Here is a 21,773-nt window from a genome sequence, read left to right as displayed (position 1 = left end):
GACGAAGAGAATGCAGACTTTATCATTGTGTCGTTTACCGGGCAGACGTGGCACTTTGAGGCTCAGAGCCTGGAGGACCGGGACTCCTGGGTGTCGGCTATAGAGAGCCAGATCCTGGCCAGCCTGCAGTCCTGTGAGAGCGGCAGAAACAAGGTACACACATTAAACATCTCTGTGTAGTGTGATTGTAGTAATTAAGAAAAGTTTGGGGTTAATTTGCTTTTCTCACTGGTTGAAATTGTAAGTGTCGAAATGTTGTTGTATTGCTGTCTTGGACTGCAGTATAATGAAAATAAAATGTTCTAATCTCATCTAATCCTAATTTAAACTAATCTAAGTGATGATATGAATGTCTGTGCACCAATATTAGTTTAGAATCACTTGAATTAAACTCTAATGGCAGCTGTGTGGTCGTTTTCACGCCACTGTCAACCAAATATGATCAAAGCAAGCCCACATGGTCCTGATGAACCTTCACCAGCATTTAAAACTGTTTAATTATGCAACAAAATAAATAAACTCCAACAGATTCACCACTCAGTAGATTGTCCTGTGGGGAAAAAGTCAATCTGCACAAATCGTCCCCTCAATCTGGTGAAATTTGACCATTAACAAGACCACAAAGACCGTTGAGGGAACAGAAAGCCAGAGAGCCCAAAAATGGAGGAAGCTATAGCAGCTCCATCCAGCTTTATATAATCCTCCTCTGTGGGAGTAAAAACTGATACTCAAACACACACGCACGCACGCACACACACACACACACACACACACACACACACACACACACACACACACACACACACACACACACACACACACACACACACACTGAGATTGTTTATCGTCTTTTGAATAAACTGTGCAAACTTATTGTCCTTTTAGTGACCGAGCGAGCAAGCTTTCCAATTGACATTTAACAAGCAGTTAGCGTGCTCATTAGCTCGGTGTGCTTTAATAACTCGTAATTGAGTGACATTATGTACAATCAATGATGATCATCAAGCAAAAAGTCAGGGGGAGTAACTGCTCAGATAAAACAGAGCGGAGCTGGCAGAGCCACTGTGGCAGACCAGCGCTGGCATATTCTCAGCTGGCTCTCATGTTGGTTCGCCAACATAATTACAACTTTATTGGTTTGCCGGATCACAGCATCAAGAGATCATGTGAGAATTCATCTTATCAGGCTTCAAGTTATATGCAATCAGCTTCATGTGAGGATTCAAGCTTCCTCGCAATGTAAGACAATGATAGACAGATGTTTCATCCAGTCACCTGCTACGTATTTTTACCTCACGTGTAGGGTTGCAGCAGTTCACCAATAGTGCCAGGAAGTTGAAAAGTTATGTTGTCTTGCACTTGAATTTCTAAATTCATGGAAATTTCCAAGTTTTTGGTGTCTTTTAGTTTTAGGGTACTGCAGGAGCGCAGGACACCCTAACAGTGAAGAACTAGATGGAACTGAAGAAATTTTGGCTTTATTATCTTTCCAAATATGAAGCTGCAGGCTGCATAGAGCCGATAACTTACGAGATAATGAAGCGTTTGATAAATAACCTGAAAAAGACTCAAATGATACCAAATATTTTACAAAGGTGTGTGGATGAATTTCATTGTGCCACTTTCCGAAAGGTGTGATAGGGGCTTTTAAACTCCTCGATGTTTTGTTATGAATTTTAACTTTTATTAACTTCTATTAACTCTAATAACTCTGAAATGGATATTTAATATTATAGAGAAATACTTTTAATTAAAAATAATCAGTGGATTATTGAGCTCTAATTATATGAGCATTGCATCCCTTTGTAGACTTCAGTGTCGTATTTCCATCATCTATATACACACATGATTCAGTATCAGATAGAATAATCAATACATAATATAAGATGCTGTTTGTTATTTGCTTTAATAGAAGCATAAACACAGAGGCGAAGATGGATTTTAAATACCATTTGTTCTTGCAATATAAGTAACTGTGTGGACATAAATAAATGATTTGAATGTGTGTGGGTGTGTGTTTGTGTTTGTTGTTTTTCAGGCGCGGAGGAGCAGCCAGAGTGAGGCCGTAGCGCTGCAGGCCATCCGTAACGCCAAAGGCAACGGTCTGTGTGTGGACTGTGAAGCACAAAGTGAGTTCTTACATGTCGCGTCTTCCCCTCCGGCTGCAGATTTACTCTTTATGATGATGATCCTGCTTTTCATACATCACCATCCACAGCCTGCAGCCGTGTCACAGTTTACACACTTGTTCATTATGGGCTTATGTCCTTTTGTATTAATGATAATGATAAGTTTATTCATGTAACACATTTTAAAAACAAAGCATACAAAGTGTTTTGACAGACAAAGCCTTATCTCCTCAGGCAAAGCCGAGGGGTTCTGATTTAAGCCTCGACTTTGTGGCAGCTAGAAAGGCTCCACCTGAGGATGTAAGGCTGCAGGCTGGCTGCTGTTATAGCTTGGAGCCAGAAGTGATCAGTAAAAATCTTAAAATCATTCCTAAAACAGACAGGGAGAGAAGATTTAGATGATGTGATGTCATCTTTTAAAAGCTGAGCTGCTGCCCTTCAACTAATGTGAAAGTGAGAGAGGAAATACTTTATATGCTCTAATAATCAGTCTGCTCTTTTTGGATGCATCTCTTCCTGAAGATCCCACCTGGGCCAGTCTCAACCTTGGGTCGTTGATCTGCATCGAGTGCTCGGGGATCCACAGAAACCTGGGGACTCACCTGTCTCGCGTACGCTCGCTGGACCTGGACGACTGGCCCGGGGAGCTCACACAAGTCCTGGCCGCCATCGGAAACCACACGGCCAACAGTATCTGGGAGAGCTGCACACAAGGCAGAACCAAACCCACGCCTAGTTCAACACGGTGAGTGAAACTTCAAAGCGTTTGGGAGGGAGGGGGCTCTTTCATATCATCAGCCATCAGACTGTACAACACCACAGCTCCCAGTACCTCACACTAACAATTGAACAGCATACAATTAAAAATATAACCCAATTATAATAAAAATAAAACAAAGTAAAGAAATATAGAAAGAGAGAAAGGAAAAAACTAAAAGCTGGACTAAAATAGAGCATAGCATATGAGAGTGCAGCATAAAATAATGATTTGCATTAAAACTAATGTCTAATGTCTTAACATGTGAATAATCTCAGGAACTTCTGCATATTGCACATTTATATATATATTGCATTTATTTACACAGAGAATGTTTACTGTATATTTTATTTTATTTTATCACTTTCATCCTTACACTGACATTTCTTTCCCCACTGTACTGCTGCGTCAATTTGAATTTCTCCCAAAGGGGATCAAGAAAGATATATCTTATCTTAAAGAACCACAGATTTTTAGGTTGATGAAGACATTTTTTTACCTTCAAAGTCTCTGGTTTCAGTTCCGGCCTTTATGGTTATTAAATGAAACTTTCTTGAGAGAGTAATCCTTCAACAATTTATATACATATGTGATTTTCTATATTTGTCTTACTGTCAGCAAGTCTCATGTGCAGAGACAAACCAACAATAAACTGATCAACTTATAATTATTGTGTGTTTATCCAAAGACGAATGACAGCGATCCTCTTCCTCTTTTTATCTTCTCTCTCTCTCTCTCTCTCTCTCTCTCTCTCTCTCTCTCTCTCTCTCTCTCTCTCTCATCTTGTCCTCTAAAAATATGTTATCCTCTCTGTCTTGCTGTCCTCCTTTTTTTGGCTCCCAATCTTTTCTCTGCCAAGCTGGTGTTAGCTCACCACTCCGCCAGCTGGCTTACTCTTCTCCCATAGTTAATGCTGTACACTATGCTTGCAGTAGTGCTAAGTTAGCAGGTGTACTAGATGAGGCATTGCTACGCTAGGCTACTTTACTAGATTACTACACTGTACTGTAATGCTACTGCCTGTATGCCACAAGAGGTTTCAGCTAGACAAGTACAAGCAAGTAGTTGTTGACTCGGCTAGTGTTCATTCTCTAGAGAGCAGTTCTGTGTACAGTAGATGCAAATGAGCATGTGCAGGAACGCTGTTACACTTAATTGAGAAAATAACAAAGTATTATAAAGTCAAGAGGTTGTGACATGTAGCATCGCTTCTAAATAAACTACCATGACTGTAAACATCACTGAGTGTAGTGATGTGGCTCATTGATGTGTTTTTAATAGTTTTTGGACAATAACTGAGGTCTATTGCACAGAGGATTAAGATACATCAGGTTTTAGACACACACACAATATGATTTCATTGTTGGTTTAGCTCTGCATGTGAGATTTGTTGAGTAAATCAACTGCTGTATAGTTTCACAGTGGATATCTAGTTTTTATGTGTTACATTAAGGTCAACACCGCCATTGAATATAAGTACTGAATTTGGTGCATTCAGGTGCGTGTAGGAAACACCAAAACTTCAGAGGCAGAATAACAAACGATTTACTGCATTAAACCAAATCCACATTTTTCTTTACACATCATCAATTTTGCTGTTTTTAACGACATAGTTTTTTGAATGCAGTGGTTTTTGGGAGCTGACTCACATATCTGAATGTCTGAATTTCCCACAAGTAAAAACACAAGATACTGAAACACCGTTATGGTCTTTGATAAATTCCTACTTGTGCTTTCTACTTCTTCTACGTAGATGTGTGACTTTAAATCTAAACCACAAATATGTGGTTTCAGTTACTCTGAATCTGTTTTGTTTTGAAACATTTGGCAGCATGAGTAACCAAACAATTGACATATGACAATATTTAAATGAAAGTCATTGAAGCATGCACCTTGGCACCAGCTTTAATGCTCAATGGTGCCACGGTGCATGCTTTACTGACTTTCATCTTGATATTTAAATATGTGTGTGTATATTTATATGCTTGACCGAGTCTCCTGTGTGTGTGTGTGTGTCTTTTTTACAAGTGAGGAAAGAGAGTCCTGGATTCGTGCTAAGTATGAACAACGGGCGTTTGTGCCGCCTCTTCAGCCGGCATCTGGGGACAGTATGCCGGACTGGCTGCTGTCTGCGGTGATGGAGAGAGATCTTCCCAGGCTGCTGCTCCTCCTGGCGCACAGCACCAAGGATAAAATCAACGCTCCTTCGCCGCCTCGCACGGCCCTGCACGCTTCTTGTCAGCTGGGAGATGTTGTCATGACCCAGCTGCTCGTCTGGGTGGGTTTCTCCTCTTTGAGTCCTAATAATCCACATTTTTATATTCTTCTTTCTCAGATATGACAAAATATAGACTTTAAAAGGGCAAAAAAAGCTTCACATTAAAGTAGATCACATCAAGATAGTCTCACCATGACCACATTAACTGGTTAGGGGGCTCCAGGGCAGGAATTTGCTGCTGGGACCTTGTTGGCCACCTGTGCTTTGTATATCCTGTCACCTTCAAGTTTCTCAAACACAGTAGGTTAATTCCATGTGTGAGAAAAGTCCCTGCTGATGGTTCAGGAACTATTTCGGTGGAGTTTTCTGTCCTCGATCGGTCAAACTAAAAACTCAGCAGCTGCGTCAACTTGTGCATCGCTTCATTCTCAAATTAAGGAAGTGTTTTTAAGATAAGAAGCTAAAGAAGTGAGTGAAGGAGAGAAATTGAAATTTTACTGATATTTTTGTTGCAGTGTCGAAGCAAAAAATAAACAACCATCAAACAATCTGATGTAGAGACAGACTTTCTGGAGGCTCAGTCAGAGACGTCGAACAGCAAGCACCAAAAAACTAAAAGAGGACTCTGTTGCTGTTGTTTATCTCATGTGTGAAAATTATTTTGACCTGCCTAAACTTCTCGATTCTTCATATGCAGTGGGAACATGAATATGCAAACGAGCCTTCTAAGTTCCTGTTTATTTGTTGCTCCGGGACAAACAGAATAGATATGAGCCGATTAAAACATTCTACTTTTTTGGGTAGTTTCTTGCTTTGCCTGGTCGCTGTTACAGCATTGAATCCTACAGGCAAAGATCCTCTAGGTGTACATTTCACAGCACACACTGTTCCAGCTTGAATCAATATTGAATCTATAAATAATCTTTGGCTGAGCAAATATCATGTTCTGTCTGCGTCTCTCCTCCCCCTACAGTATGGAATCGATGTGAAGGCGAAAGACAGCCAAGGCCAGACCCCAATGATGATGGCGAGAAAGACGGCGAGCAAAGGCTGCATCGATATTCTGCATCAACACGGCTGTCCCAACGAGACGTCCCCCACCACTGCCACGCCGATCCTCGTCCGTCGCTCCAGCACTGCCAGCCTGGGGCGAACCAGCTCCAGGAAACGGGTGTCGTAGCCTGGACCGAAGACGCTACCGCACATGACGACTGGATGATGCTCGTAGTTTAGACTTTACCTTTAAAAAAAAACAAAAAACTTGCATACAGGCAGAGCTGACTTTGCAGAGGGGTGTAAGAAAAATAACAGGACTATATAGCATAGTATTAAAGATTTTAAAATTGTGTTTCTGAAGACTGAACAACATATCAAACAACTTAAAAAGCAATATTCACTGAATTTGTCGATATTGCTGAAATACTGTGTTGTTGTTGACCTCAAAATGACTCAAGTAGATTTGTAGCTGTCTTCTGTAATTTTAGAGCAGGGCAGACAGTCGCTTCTGCTTCTGTTTCACTTCCTCCAGAAGAAGTGCAATAATTCAGCTATGACGACGAAAAAGCAACAAGTTTTGAACACGGATAGAGAAACCCGTGTTGGATGACTGTACGACGGTCTCGAGAGCGGGGCGCTTTTTTGTTCAAATTTGTGGTGACTGGACCAAAACAGCTTCTTTTTTTTCTCCTTTTGGCTTTACAAATAAGACATAAACCTGCAATATGTCATGTTGTTAGTTATGTGTGCCTGTCGCAGCAGTACAAAGGTCAATTTGGCCAATATAAACTGTTTTCCAGTGACGAATCAGCTGAGATAAATATGACATTCTGCTTAGACTAGAAAAATGAATGGTTTTGAAGATGAATTATGTCAGTGTTACTCTCACAGGTCAAAGATATCGCATTTTAATATACTGTAAATGTACCTATACTACATACTTAATGTTAAACGCTGTAACGAAGACACAACTGAAAAATCCGACTCAATTTTGTAAATGATTTCTTACTGGTAGTTTTGAAAATACGTCCAGTTTGTTTTTCATCGTCTTTTATAATTTCCTATTCTCTTATATGTCATAAACGCATAAACCAGTAAGCAGAATATTATGTAAACATGTGACTCTCTGTTAAAGGTTTCATTTCGGGGTAGCCAGAAAAACTACATGAAGACTTTTGACATTATACATATTCATGTTGCTGTTGTGAAAGTCAATCCCACAAAAAAATTACAGTGAAATATGAAGCGGTTACAGGTGTCACTGTTGCTTTTGACACTTTGTGGGTTGTGTGAATCCCTCAAAGAAATGGTTACCGGAATAAAATAAACTTTTTTTTAATTAGCATTATCATGATTTTTTGTTGTGTTTTATTTTGTCTTTGTGCGTAGGCCCAACCTGTGGCTTTTTATAGCATGTCTTTAGCCATCTACTCTCAGGCTGAAATATCTCAACACCTACTGGACTGATTGCCATAAAATGTGGTTTCCACATTAATGATCTACAGAGCATGACACTTAATGTCTTTGGTGATCATCTGACTTCTATTTAGTGCCATCATTACATCAAAATGTCAAATTGTCCAATACTTATGACAAAAAACTTGCATAACTGATGATATTTCAATCGGCTGTTCTGTGTGTTTATTGCTCATATAGCTGAGTACAACCTCACAGAGCTATTATACAGCAATTATACAGCAAATAACCCAAGGGACGTAGGGTGATAAAAGAGAAGAAAATTGCTATCATAATAAATTAAAACCTTGTAAAGCCTACAGATTGTTTAGTTTAGTTTAGTTTATTTGCACATAAAGAGAAACAAATACATAATATAAGAAAAGTAATACAAGCAGAATGTTTTGAGATTAAGAAAAGAAAACAATAACTAACAAAAGAGAAATATGCAATAAAACCCATAAGGGTTTGTCGGGCAGCCCTCCTATTGAATATGTTATATGTTTGGATATTTTAGTGTTGGTACATTCAAGTCTACATAAAATGTATTTGTTTGACATTAAATAAATCGGCTCAAAGAATGAATGAATATAACATTTTGACAGCAAGAGTCCCTGTCATATTTGCTGATTTGAAAAAGATAAAGATGTATTTTTCCAAAGTAAAGCAGATTGACTGTAGAGGATCAGTAAAGATACAATTCCAAAGTAGACTTCGGATTAGTAAAGATAAAGTTTACCATTTATTTCCTTTAAAGGACCAGTGTGTACGATTTAGTGACATCTAGAGGTGAGATTGCAGATTGCAACCGACTGAATACCCTCCCTCCTCTCCTCATACCTGTGTAGCTTATAAAAGAAACTGTGATGAAAACGTGGCAGTTCATCTCTAGAGCCAGTTTGGTTTGTCTGTTCTGGGCTACTGTAGAAACATGGTGGGCTCCGTGGAAGAGGGCCTGCTCCCTATGTAGATATAAAGGTCTCATTCTAAGGTAACGAAAACACAATAATTCTCATTTTCAGGTGATTATACACTAACTAAAACACACTTAACATACTCTGCCAAGTCCCTTCTGCTAGATGCCACTACATTCTTCACACTGCACCTTTAAGTTGTTGTTAAGTTGTTAAAAATAAATCAATTCATCCACATTTTACTCAAAAACACAGAGGCAGCTCAGGAGCACATTCAACAACAGACTCATCCAGCCACGTACCTCAAAGCGCTCGGGGAGCTATTTCATACCCAAAGCGCTCGGGAAGCTCTTTCATACCATCAGACTGTACAAGTATATATAGATGAATAAATAATCATATTATTAATTTATTAACTACAAAACCCCTCAAAGAACTGAAGACAATAAGTAATTTAATACATTAAAAGATAAATAAATAAAGATTAAATAAGTGTGTTCTGAGTGTGGAGACATTAATAAAGCACTTTGGTAGCTCTACAAAAGCAGGAGATGTATATTTAATTTATTTATTTAATTTATTTAACTGCAATGACACTAACCTGCCTGTAGAGGGCGCCGGTGAGCCGCTCGCTTGTTGTTCTACATCATCACAGTGCGACAGACGATGAAGAAGGTTTCTAATCAGTGAACACCGGAGAAGAAAAACATAAGAGAAACAAGAGAAACAGAGGAATAAAAAACTGATAAAAACGTCTTTTAATGGGTAAGAAACTGTCACGATATAAAGGAGACGCTTTTGTTAACCAGAGGAGGATTTTAAACGTGTTTAATGGGAGATATTAAGCTGTTAGTGAGCATATTTATTAATAATTATAATGTGTCTGGACTGTCTGAGAGTAAATAATCTGCTTCTGTTGTTGTTATTATCAATTAATTAAGATTTGAAGTGAGAGTCTGATAAACACTGATGAAGCTCAGCAGGGTTTATTAATAGGGGGTAAAAATGTTTCTGTTTCTGTTTGTTTACACAAAGCTTAAACATATTCCTGCTTTCATTAATACTCATAAATACACTCACTTCTTTAACACTTAAAATATATTATTTGTAGATAGATAGATAGATAGATAGATAGATAGATAGATAGATAGATAGATAGATAGATAGATAGATACAGCAGGCACTTGACATAAATGAGCTACAAAGGTTCAATAAAAGTGTCATTTATTAAGGCTAAACTGTGTAATAACCCTCAAATATAGAAAAAGGTAGAATAAAAATTGTATAGAGATTAGAAATATATTCATAACTATAATATGCTAAAAACTGATTTCAATAATACTCAGGTGAAAACACATTAACTTCTTAAGCACTTTAAAGATGTTATAGACAGATAGATAGATAGATAGATAGATGGATAGATAGATAGATAGATAGATAGATAGATAGATAGATAGATAGATAGATAGATAGATAGATAGATAGATAGATAGATAGATAGATAGATGGATACTTTATTAACATGTTACAGCAGCCACTTTACATAAATCACAATACAAAAACAGGCTAAATTATATACAATGACTACAGAAATATATATAAAATAAGTACAATAACAATAGTATAGAGACTAGAAATATAACCATAACTATAATATATTGATGAATACACAGTAATTATAGTAATAATAAAAACTTTATTTCTATATCACTTTTCCAAAGTGAAGTTACAAAGGTGTTTCACATAATATAATATTAACAGAATAAGATACACAGAAACATACAATAAAAACAATAATCAAGCATAAATAGATGGAATATTAAACAATAAATAAAACAACAAAATGCAGCAATTAAACTACATTATAATGATGACTGAAATGTATGTACAGGTGGGTTTTTAAAAGCTTTTTTAAATGAGACGTTGGGGCTACAACAGTCAAAGCAGCGTGGTCTCCATTAGTTTTAAGCCTGTAATAACATCTGATTTTCAGATCTGAGGGATGTTGGTGCAGGATAAGGTGTGAAGAGTTCAGAAATGTAAAGTGGAGCCAGATCATGTACAGATTTGAAAGTTATTAGTAACATCTTTACTTGAATTCTGTGACAGTGCCAGTGTAATAGAGCCAGGACAGGAGTGATGCTGTTCTCTGTCCAAAGCAAAGAGAGAAAGACTAATCTGACTGTTACAGCATGTTTCACATCTGTCCCTCTTCTCTTCTGCCTCAGTGACAGTCTTCTTTTTCTCCCCTCAGTCTGACTGTAGCACACCAGGAGCTGCAGCAGCAGGGATGAGGATCCGGCTGCAGGGTCCTGGCCACGCTGCCAGCCTTCTCACTGAGCTCAACCGCTGCCGCCAATCCCGCCATTACTGTGATGTGTTCCTCCAGGTCGGCAACCGCACATTTGCAGCTCACCGTGCTGTGCTGGCCTGCGCCGGGACGTACTTCCGCAACCTGTTTGCCCGGGCGCCGACCGCCTCCACCACCGCCTTCTCTTTGGAGTTTATATCCCCGGCTAACTTTGAGAAGGTGCTGACTTTCGTCTACACGGGGGACATCCTGACCGATCTCATAGATGTCGGGGTTCTGTACGAGCTGGCTGAGAGGTTGGGGGTCAGTGAACTGGTGAAGGCCTGTCACGCCACCTTCCCTGATCTGCAGGCGTCTGTGTCAGCGAGCAGTAAAGCCAGCAGTCCCAGAGACCTCCTGGATTCAAGCATGGTTGCCGTCGCCGCTGCTGCTTCCACGGTGGCTGCTGTCAGCGCTGCTTCAGTATCTGCGCCGTCCGTGTGTTCCTCTGCCGCCTCCTGCTCCTCTCTGTCTTCATCAGCTGGTCCGTCTGCCGCCCCGACCCCTGCTGCCGCTGCCTCGCCTCTCTTCCAAGCCAGGGCAGCCAGGACGGTCCGTGAAGCTCACAGCGGGGCTCTGTCTCTTGATCTGAAGGCAGAAGACCTCCAGTCTCATATAGGCTATGGGCATATGGCAGCAGATCATACTTTAACCAGCAGCCACTCCACTCAGAGTGACGGCGTGCTGCCTCAGGGGCCTGTGCTGCAGCTGAAGACTGAGCAAGGGCTGGAAGAGGAGGAGGAGGAGGGTACAGGAGGCAGCTGTGAGGAAGGTGGCAGAGATGGACGGATGATGGTTTCTGAGAGCGTGGGCAGCTCTTTGCCCCGGAGCAGCGACCCCACGCCGTCTGACTCCTGCTCCTTCCCCGACTCTTCGGCTCAGCTCGGAACGGAGGCCTGCGCCCCGACGTCGTCCTCAGGAGAGCCGATTGGCAGCCTGCAGGTGGGAGCGGTGGAGGGCGGCGTGGTGGACGTGCACAGAGACGGCAGGCTGATGTTTGGAGAGGTGGAGGAAGGAGAGAATGACGAGGAGAGGGAGGTGCTGCAAGGAAACGGTACGATGGAGGGCACAGAGGAAGAGCAGTGGAGGCAGCTGGCAGGCGAGATCATCGAGCTGAGCGACGATGAGAACTTCATGGAGGAGGCAGACGAAGAGGATGATGAAGATGACCTTGTGTGTGTGGAGAACGGAGAGGGAGGGAACTCAAGCCACCAGGTAACATTGGTGTTTGTCAGTAATGAAATAATTCAGGTGAACATCCGTCAAACAACAGAAGTAACATTCTTCTCTCCTCTAGATGGCGTGCAACATGCTGTCCTGTAAAGCCTGCGCTGCGCCTCTTCCTGCGGATCCGGCAGCCATCAGACGACACGGCGAGAGCCACCTGACGGAGCTGGGGCTGTGCAGAGTGTGCGGGGCCTCGTTCCCGGACCGAGCAGCCGGGGTCACCCACTCCCTCACCCACGTGGGCGTGCAGCTCTTCACCTGTGAGATGTGCCACCTGCAGTTCTGCAGCCAAAACAAACTGCTGCGTCACCACCGTCAGACAGCTTCTAGCTACACGCTGCCGCAGGGGGCGCTGACCAACAGCGGCCAGGGTCAGAGCATCGAGCTGCAGTGTGCCGTGTGCACCAAAACCCTCAGCAAGGACTTCCAGGTCAGTGAACATATATAAACTTATTATCAGGGCTGGAGCATGTCAGAGTAAATCAGGTGCAAAAAACTAATTATTTAAAGTCATTTTTTTTAAAATTGTTCCGGTACATAAATATGAATTTTTTTTTTTTTACTACAAAAAATTAATGTCGAAGTATTTTTACATCATTGAATTAGAGGCAGCTGCTGTACACAGACACAGTAACTAAATGTCTCCATTTATTTAGCTTCAACTTCCTTTAACTGCTATTTTTGGCCACTTGGGTAAACAATGACACTGACTTTAAGTTGATATGTTGAACTCGTTAGTAAACAGTCGCTTATTTCCACATCCGGCAGTTACGGAGCAACATTATTATTCATTTGAAGCTTCAGTCCATCTGCTGGATGTGAGTCAACACTTATAAATGACTGAAAGGTGATTCTACTGTATGTCTGTGTAAAAAATGGCATTTTTTAAAATACAAAATTAGTTGCCAATTTTCTTTTACCAAAATAATCTATTTAGATAATTGATTATTTGTCCCTTTTCAGGCACCATTGCCAAACATCTCTTAGCCCCAGCTCTCAAAATGTGCTAAGTTTATGTTTTGCTGTGTTTTCTATCAGAATAAATTAAAAGTCTTTTGGTTTTTGGATTAAATAAGAAATTTGATGACGTATTGATTTCTTTTTAGACTAGACGATCAATAATTAGTTGTTACTGATTTAATATAGAAAACTTTGGTGTTCTGTTATTCTTTAAATGAAGGGAATAAATAAATAAGAGCTGAGTGTAATAAACATGCATGGCTTTTCTCACATGAACACGGTGAAATCGGTTCTCTGGTACAAACGATACAAACAGCAGACGTCTCGACATACTGTGTGATTCATTTTGAGACGGGGGTCCAACTCTCCCAAAGAGCCATCTGATAGTAACATGGACAGAAAATGAGAATATGGATTTACTCTTTAACCAACTGCTACACCTGCTGCTTTCCTTTAAATTCTCAAATTCATGTTTGTGTCCCACCTCCTTCGCAGACCGTTAGAGACCACCTGTTGAGCCACGTGTGTCCTCAGAGCCTGAGCTGCGGCGTGTGTCACCTCCCCCAGCTCTCCCTGTGCTCCCTGCTGTGGCACGCCCTCGCCCACCTCTCCCTGCCCGTCTTCACCTGCCCACACTGCGCCCGTTGCTTCGTAGAGCGCCACATGCTGGACAGACACATGACCGCGCACGCTGAGGAGGCGGCGGCGAAGGAAAGGGAGCGCTCGGTGCTGAGGGCTTATAGAGTCGGGGCAGATGGAGTCATGGGAGGAGGAGGAGGAGGAGGTATGGTGGGAATGGAGGAGCTGCATTGCTTCCTTTGCCCACAGACTTTCCGCTCCTCCTCTGCTTTTCAGTACCACCTCAGCCTGCACACCACCGAGTCCCTGGGGGGTGGAGGAGGTGTCATGGGTCAGAGCTGGTTGGGTAAACGTAAAGCCGATCAGTCTCTGGAATGCCCTCCGTCTTCCTGCTCCTCCTCTTCTCCTGGCGGCCTCGCGAAAATGAGCAACCTTGGTTTGGGTGTGGGAATGGGCTTCGGCTTAACAGATAAGTTTTTTCATGGGCCAACACACAGCTTGACCTCCGGGGTCCTCACAAACGGGAGCTCTGGGCAGGACGGGGGAGTCGGAGCTGTGGGCGTTCGTGGGAAATGGTACCGATGTCGCTACTGCGGGAAGCGTTTCGCCCACTCGGGGGAGTTCACCTATCACCTCCGTATCCACACCGGGGAGAAACCCTACCAGTGCAAAGTCTGCCTGCGCTTCTTCAGAGGCCGCTCCACCATGATCTGCCACCTGAAGACGCACGCCGGCGCTCTGATGTACCGCTGCACCGTCTGCGGCCTTTACTTCTCCACGCTGAAGCTGGTGTCGTCACATATGGAGCTCCACAAGGACCACCTGCCTCCGGACTTCAACATCGAGCAGACCTTCATGTACAATGATCACTCTAAAGAACCGCTGCCCACTGTGGACACCTGATAGACTGTGTGTCACCTCTCTCTGACGCCTCCTCTGTGTCTGGTTGTCGTGGACCATATACTGCATATTATAGACTTAGACTTGTAGAATGTAGTCGACATTTAATCCGTCAGATGCTGTTCACTGAGTCGGCCTGTTTGTAGGTTTTAGTCTCTTTGAACTAAGATAAAGAGAAGCCACTTGGTGGCAGTGTATCCTGTCTTGTGTCAGTGACAAAGGGAGAGACATCGACCCCTAAACAAGTCTGTATCTTTACAACTTAAATATCAGGATAGGTTTTTATGTCCGTGATTGATACATTACACTGTTATTAAAGTAGCACCTCATTGTAGCATAGAAACTTATTTTCCTATTTTTGCAATCACTATTTTCACACACTACACTTTTTTATGTGTCCTGTAAAGCTTAATTTTTCGCACCTTTTCGCAAATACAATGTAAGTGGCCACATGAAAGTTAAAAGTGGTCATTTGTCTTCGTCATTTAAACCATAAAATCCTGTTTCTTGGTGTTATGTCAGCAGTGAAGAAGCATCTTTAGGAATGCTTTCAGATTATACCATTTAGTCACATGCTGCATTCACTTGTCTGGAGCATGTGAAGTATGTCTTGCTGTAGAAAAATGATATTTAAGTGCCCATCTACGCATTTGTGTGTAATTATTTGTCTTACCTCATATTTATGATAATAGTGCAACTATTTATTGTTTATACGCCTTTATACATCTAAATTTCTGTATAAAACTATGTTGGCCTTTATAAAATGTTGTTTTAGATTTTGAAAATAATGAAATAAATGCCTCTAAGAAGACTGTCCTCACACCTGGTTTTTAATCTGTTTTGGACGACCTTTCACATGTCCTGCACCACAAAACACATCCATCATCACAATTTCAGTGGAATTAGCAGAATTCTGCGTCGTATTATGAAACTCCTGCTTCCAGGGGCTCGTGACCTTTGCCCTTTGAGAGAACAGTCTCTTCCTGCCATTGTGCCATCTGTGGGCTGACACCCCCTCTTCCTTTTTTCCTCGGCCTTTCTTATCATTTTAAACTCTTGAACGTGACACATTCCAGGAAGTGATGTTAAAGTAATAAGAGACCAACAGCGACAGCAAGAAGTGAGATTAGCCAAGTGCCAGAGCAGCAAACTGGCTCCGTAAAATAAACACATTAAGCTTCCAAACATGCACGTAGCCCAGTTTTGTTTTTCATTGCCAGGCTCTGACGCCATGATAACAAAGTACAGAAGTCAACTCAGCTTTCTCAGCTTAAATGGATACAAACAGGGTTTCAGGAAGTTTTATTGCATGTTAACAGGTAACCAAGTTACAGCACAGACTAGACGACAGCAGCAACCAGAGACAGATAAGCATCAGGGAATCTGAGCCAACGTTTACCTGCAGGATTTGTTATGAAATGCAACAGCGGTCTATTCAATTACATTACAACATTTGCAAGATAATTATAAAGATATGAGGGTTGCTTTAATCTGGCACTGGACAGACAGCGGACTTGTTTACACACATTCCTCTTCTTCTTCCTTTAGTTCATGTGAATTTCCTGCTCGCCTCTGTTTAAAATTGTAGTTGGATACATGATTTAAAAAAAAAAAAAAAAAGGAAGGAAGTGAATTATGAGAAGATGGTGTTGGTAATCTCTTACATAACAAGAAACAGCACAATGAGTCTATGACCAGAGTGAGACGATACGTTGTTCAATCTTTGCCTCTGGTCTTCTGAAGCACCAAGACTGGATTCAGTTCTGTCAAATCTTCTCCTCGTCTCTTAGAAAACGTCTCACTCCCGAAGCTGCCTCTTCTCTTACGTCAGCTTTCATTCCTTACGATACAACGTCAGACTGGCTGGTGCTGGCGTTACTTAACCTGCCCTGCTTCCCCATGCCTCCCCCGCCTCCGTTGGGAGCGTTGGGCTGGGTCCCCGCACCCACCTGGTCTGCCGCCGCCCCTTCTTTGGGGATGTAGTTCAACACGTTGTTGATCAGGTTGCTGCGGAAGCTCTTGCTCAGGAAGTTGTAGAGGATGGGGTTGGCGACGCAGTGGAAAAGCGACAGGCTCTGCACCACGCTAAACGAGAAGTAGAGGACCTCCACCGTGTTGCAGCCGAAAGCGTAGGGGTCGAGGTCATCTATGATCATCAGGAACATGACCAAGTGGTAGGGCAGCCAACACACGATAAACACCAGGGAGTACACGTGCACCAGCCACACATCCCGCCGATTCTGCACATCCGGCGTCTTCTGAACGGCTCGGGCGATAAGCACGTTGCAGGTGATGATGACTGCGGCGGGGCCCAGGAACTGGAAGAGCAGACAGAGGAAAGCCACGGAGACGAACCACTCGATGTAGCTGTACTCGGGCATCATGTAACAGCCGGGCTCGTCCCACTCCAGGAGATCCACGTGGATGTTCTCCATCAGAGCCAGAAAGAAGGAGAACGCCCAAAGTCCTCCGCAGAGCACCCAGCGACGCCGGCCCGCCACGGGGAAGAAGGCTGGAAACGATGGCCTGGTGAGGGACAGGTAGCGCTCCAGGGTCATGAAGGCCAGGAAGAAGGAGCTGCTGTAGATGTTGATCACATAGATGAGGTTGGTGACTTTGCAGAGGAAGCGGCCCCACAGCCAAACCCTGTCCATGGTGACCTCCATCATGAAGAAAGGCAGGATCACGATCACCATCAGGTCCGACAGGCTCACGTTGATGATGCAGAAGAGGACGCCGTTGGCCGTGTGGCGCCGGCGCCAGTTGACCCAGATGACCAGCAGGTTCTCCAGCAGGCCCACCATGAAGATGAAAAGGTAGAGCAGGAAGAGGGCGATGCGCCGGTAGTCTGCATCGAGCTCGATGGAGCACTCATAGACGAACCACGGTGTGCCGTTTAAGAAGTCTGAGTGGTTGTGCTCGTGAGCGCTCATGGTCTGGAGTGAGAAGCAGGAAAAAAGCAGGGAAACTGTTTCATATGTGGACCAAGTTTAGATTTACTCTGGGGTTAATCTGATTATGTTTTCAGACGTTGCATAACAAAAGCACAGGAGGAGGAGGGTGGCAGACATGCTGGGCTGAAACTCAAATTTTTCTGAGAGGTGGATACTAAAACCACAACAGCTTATTAAAAAACCTTTACACAATCTACAACATGCAGATCAGAACGTATAAATGCTCCTTTTTTGTTTTAATCCACATCCAAACATCTCCAAACATCCAACTATCTCATACCTTGTTGTGATGACGAGTGCACTGAAGATGATGAAGAGGGGCCGGTCCCTCCTGAGGCCTTTTTGTTGTCTTCTGTGTACAGCCTGCAGACACGAGACGACTCCTTCCAGCTCAGATGTTCGGGGCTATCTGAGCAATCAAGCAGCCAGGAGTTTCAACACACCGATTCCTCATTAACGCACTCACACACTCACATACAGACACAGATGTAACAGGACATCCTCAGTTAAGTGGTGGGAGGTGGTCTTAGAAGTCAAGGGACGCCCACACAGCTAAAGAGTCTAGGTTTATGGAGGACAGGGCACCCGGGTGATGAGGGAATGAGAGTTAATTGCAAACGCAGAATCACAAAAACAACCAGTTTCCATCTCGATTTTTATCTCTTATGACTCCAAATTGGACGATGCGTTCCCCTCTGCTGCTCATAAATGCTCCCACAGGTCCCACCGGTGATTTATCATCAGATTTTGTTTGCATTACGGTGTGTTTTCGCTCTCTCGCTCTCAGTGAATGACCTTACACCGTCCTATATGGCTGCTAGGAGTGGTGTAGGAACAGTAAAAACAGGCAACACATAGCAGAGGACAATGCCAGGAAGTGGGGCACAGAGAGTGACGGGCAGAGTATGGGGGAGATGGGAAGCCTGGGGCACATCGACCTCACTGAGGAAGGGGGCTCTTTAACCTAGACGTAAACACACATCCTCATTATCACATTATTTCAACACTACAGAGAGACGAAGTTTTGGGTTCACTTCAGCCCGTGCAGGTGATGACAGAGTAGCTTTTTGTTTCCACTGAACTGTGGAACTGCGTGTAATTTAAAGGAGCGGTCCGCCAAGTTAGCATCGAACTTATTAGCAGTGTAGGAATCAAGATGGGACAGGTTTTTAAAGCTCCATTCAGCAGATCCATCTTTTTTTTAAATCCACGTGTTTGTGTTTTTATTCTTCTTTGTCAAAAATTGGCGCCTACATTACCCACAATGCAACACGACCACACACCAAAAAAAAGCTGTGAAAATATCTAACACTATTTATTTCACTATTAAAGTTCCACTGGCATATTTATATACAATTTTCACTATTATTCCACCCATAAGCACCACAGTGACCGAATGTATTGCTGCTTTAGTCGTGGGTTTCATACATTTTCTGCAATCAAAACAGCTAAAAGCAAACATCTTATGAGAGGGGGGGTCTGTTTAAGGGTCTGTGACATGAAAAAACTTTGAGAACCACTGAGCTAAACCAGTTTTCTCTTGAAGATGGAGCTAAACCATATCACTTTTTCTTTTTCCATTGTTTGTTTTTTATGTGTGTTTTTTTTTAAGGTGTCATTGAATGCTTTGAAAGGTGCCTGTAAACAAAATGGTTAGGGTTAGGGTTAAGGTGATTTAATTAAAAAATGATATGGGGTGAAGCTTTTATTAAATGCCAAGTAATAAATCCATAAATGCAAATAGCTTTAAAGAAAACCCAACACACACCAGGACTATGATTATCTACAACACCTTTTAAATCTTTTGTTAGTCAAATATTCATTTACCAATTTCCATTTTTTTCTTGTTTTGTTCCTTTCCGTTTTTGAATGACATAAAACTGAGGGGTGAAAAAATGCTGGAAGTCGAAAGAAGATGAGGAGCTACAGAGGTCTCCTAAACCTCCACACAGCTTCTCTGGATTCACAAAATCTTTTATACAACTTTTCCCCCTTTTTTTACAAACACTCCCCCCACACTTGATGCAGATTCAGATTCAGACAACTTCATTTATCCCAGTAGAGCAGCTCCACAGCTTACCACAATCCACATAAATAAATAAAAACAGCATTCAAGCATCAACCTGTCAGTGACAACACAAGGTAGCAGACACCCTCAGGTCGCCCCTGTAGGCTTACGTGAGGAGCCAGGTGATAACAACAACACAAAAAAAGAAGAAAAAAAGGAAAGAAAAACACTTGCAGTCCACCAATTTTAAAAGCGTTGGCTGACATTTCAGTGACTTATAAACAGCCTCTGATGTGTAAAACCAGTGGAGAGAAATGTTGAATTTAACATGACAGAAAGTGGACGTGATTTCCCCCCAAAACTTGTTCATCTAAAACTGCACCGAACACAACAAGTGCAACCCTGTCATCGGTTGAAATTATGCCACCGAGCGAATATGTGCAGCTCCAGTGAGTCAGCCCAAATGAGTCCTCGCTCGAGGAACAGGAAAGGTCACGACTGAAGTCAAACTGAGGTCAGCGTCCTGCAGAGAGAGAACCCAGAAACGTTTGTGTTGGCCATGATTCACACTGATTAATGGGATCTGCTCCCTGTACTCTGTGTTCTCTCTCTCGCAGCGTCTCCTGACCGTCAGCACTTTGCAGCTTAACTGACCCCTTCGACGACTCCGTCCTTCTTTCTCGCCGCTCATCCTGCCCGACTCCTATTGTCTAAAGTCAGTTCGGTTGTCTGCTGCAACACGTTTGAGTCCAGCAGTCAGCAGATTCAGTCCTTTCAGATGAAACAGGAAGGAACCGGTCAGCACAAACGTTGTCTTCTGTAAAGTGCGAGACAAAAAGCAGTCCCTGACCTTCACCGCGCTGTTATCTAAGACTTGATTAAAACTCATTTATAAATGACAATAAATGAATTAATTTGGGACAGCTGTTTATAAGATATAACTGGAGTTGATGGAGGAGTAGTGAGTTTGCTTCTTCCTGCTCTGAGTTTGTTTTATCGTTTTTTATTCTCATGTTCAAACACCTGTAGCAAAATATCACTTAACAAGCAGTTAAGTGATATTTCTTCCACCACTGTTTATAACTACAGCTAATAAACTGTAGTTATAAGCAGTCGTGGAAGAAGTGCCTCAGACCATCTCTTCAAACTAAAAGTATCAATATCACAGTATAAAAAATACTCTATTACAAGTCTAACATGCAAAAATGTGAAGTGAAAGTTCAGCAGTATAAGTTTCAAATACTAATTAAAGTTGAGATAAACCCCATAAAACAACAACATTGAATCAAAGAGAATTTTATGAGGCTTTTTTTTTTTTTTTTTTTTTGACGCTGATCAATATGTAAAAGTTAAAATAAATCTCTGATCTCATTTCATTTGTGATGACGACCATGTTGCAAAATGTGTGCACAAGCTGACAGATCTACTTCAGGTGACGTACAATGGTGCATTAATTACCATTATATATTTATATTTTACTACTGTTTTTTTATGCTTGTGTACTTCTTACCTTTAAATCCCGCCTGAAAACGCACTTATTCCAAGTGGCAAACTCTGTCTCACACTAACTATGTAATCACAGTCTTGTTTATCCATGTAGTCATATTTATATTTATTTATTCATCTTTGCAAAAACTTCCACATCAATGTTAGCTGATTTATATTGTTTGATTTACACCATTGAGTGCTTTGAAAAGCGCCTTTAAATAAAATGCATTATTATTATTATTACATTTTTATTATTATTATTAGTTATAGTTCTTTATTCTTTTTTTTGATGCTCTCTTTATTTTCGATATCCACTCGCTGCTGCAACACTGTAATTTTCCCCACTGTGGGACTAATACAGGATTATTTTATTTTATTCAGATTCTTACTTAAGCTTCAAAGATGGAGAGGTGCGGGTTATTTGTTTGTTACTCACCTTTTAATGCTGTGTGGAGGATTTTTATGTACACATTTATGTTGGTTAAATGATCCTAATAATAATGGTTTTACCTGAGCCTCCATCTTGAAACACACCTCTGTAATGTGTAATGTGTCCTCACCAACACTGACATGACTCTGCATATATCTGTACTGTCTTCTCTTTATATTGAAATTTTATTTATTATTATTATTATTATGTCTTAAGTTTATTGTATTGCATTTATTATTTGACCTATACTCAATAAGTCTCAATAAATAGATTCATTAAAAAGAGAGATGCATTATTTAACACTAACCCTTTTTTTTTTTTTTTAAATTAACCCTTTTGTGCATGAATTATCAAAAAACCTCAGTCAGGATTTTTCATAGTTGAACTTCATTTTCTTTTTCATCAAAT

At 41.8% G+C, this 21,773-nt stretch overlaps 3 protein-coding genes across 4 annotated transcripts in view; 2 read left to right on the top strand and 1 right to left on the bottom strand.

Moving 5' to 3' along the window:
- Positions 1-7,442, top strand: part of agap2 (ArfGAP with GTPase domain, ankyrin repeat and PH domain 2) — a 30,226-nt gene extending 22,784 nt beyond the window's left edge. For both annotated transcript variants that reach the window (XM_062427403.1, XM_062427402.1), the window contains 5 exons: positions 2-153; positions 2,039-2,129; positions 2,652-2,874; positions 4,915-5,164; positions 6,078-7,442. In XM_062427403.1, the coding sequence (XP_062283387.1) occupies positions 2-153; positions 2,039-2,129; positions 2,652-2,874; positions 4,915-5,164; positions 6,078-6,284 (923 nt within the window). In that variant the 3' untranslated portion in view covers positions 6,285-7,442. The remainder of the gene's footprint in view (position 1; positions 154-2,038; positions 2,130-2,651; positions 2,875-4,914; positions 5,165-6,077) is intronic.
- A 1,702-nt stretch (positions 7,443-9,144) lies between these two features.
- Positions 9,145-14,488, top strand: LOC133988056 (zinc finger and BTB domain-containing protein 39). Its single transcript, XM_062427583.1, has 4 exons — positions 9,145-9,234; positions 10,724-12,034; positions 12,117-12,476; positions 13,502-14,488. The coding sequence occupies exons 2-4, from the start codon at positions 10,760-10,762 to the stop codon at positions 14,486-14,488; spliced, it is 2,622 nt and encodes an 873-aa protein (XP_062283567.1). The 5' UTR covers positions 9,145-9,234; positions 10,724-10,759.
- A 1,423-nt stretch (positions 14,489-15,911) lies between these two features.
- On the bottom strand, positions 15,912-17,785 carry gpr182 (G protein-coupled receptor 182). The gene is made up of 2 exons (XM_062427812.1): positions 17,720-17,785; positions 15,912-17,421 (listed from the first exon to the last, which is right to left on the bottom strand). The coding sequence occupies exon 2, from the start codon at positions 17,416-17,418 to the stop codon at positions 16,327-16,329; it is 1,092 nt and encodes a 363-aa protein (XP_062283796.1). The 5' UTR covers positions 17,419-17,421; positions 17,720-17,785; the 3' UTR covers positions 15,912-16,326.
- Between the last annotated feature and the right edge of the window lie 3,988 nt (positions 17,786-21,773).

The sequence above is a fragment of the Scomber scombrus genome, chromosome 10 (assembly GCF_963691925.1).
Source record: "Scomber scombrus chromosome 10, fScoSco1.1, whole genome shotgun sequence".
Taxonomy (NCBI): Eukaryota; Metazoa; Chordata; class Actinopteri; order Scombriformes; family Scombridae; genus Scomber; species Scomber scombrus.
Note: the sequence above shows the minus strand (reverse complement) of the source record. Positions and strands in the feature narration are given on the sequence as shown.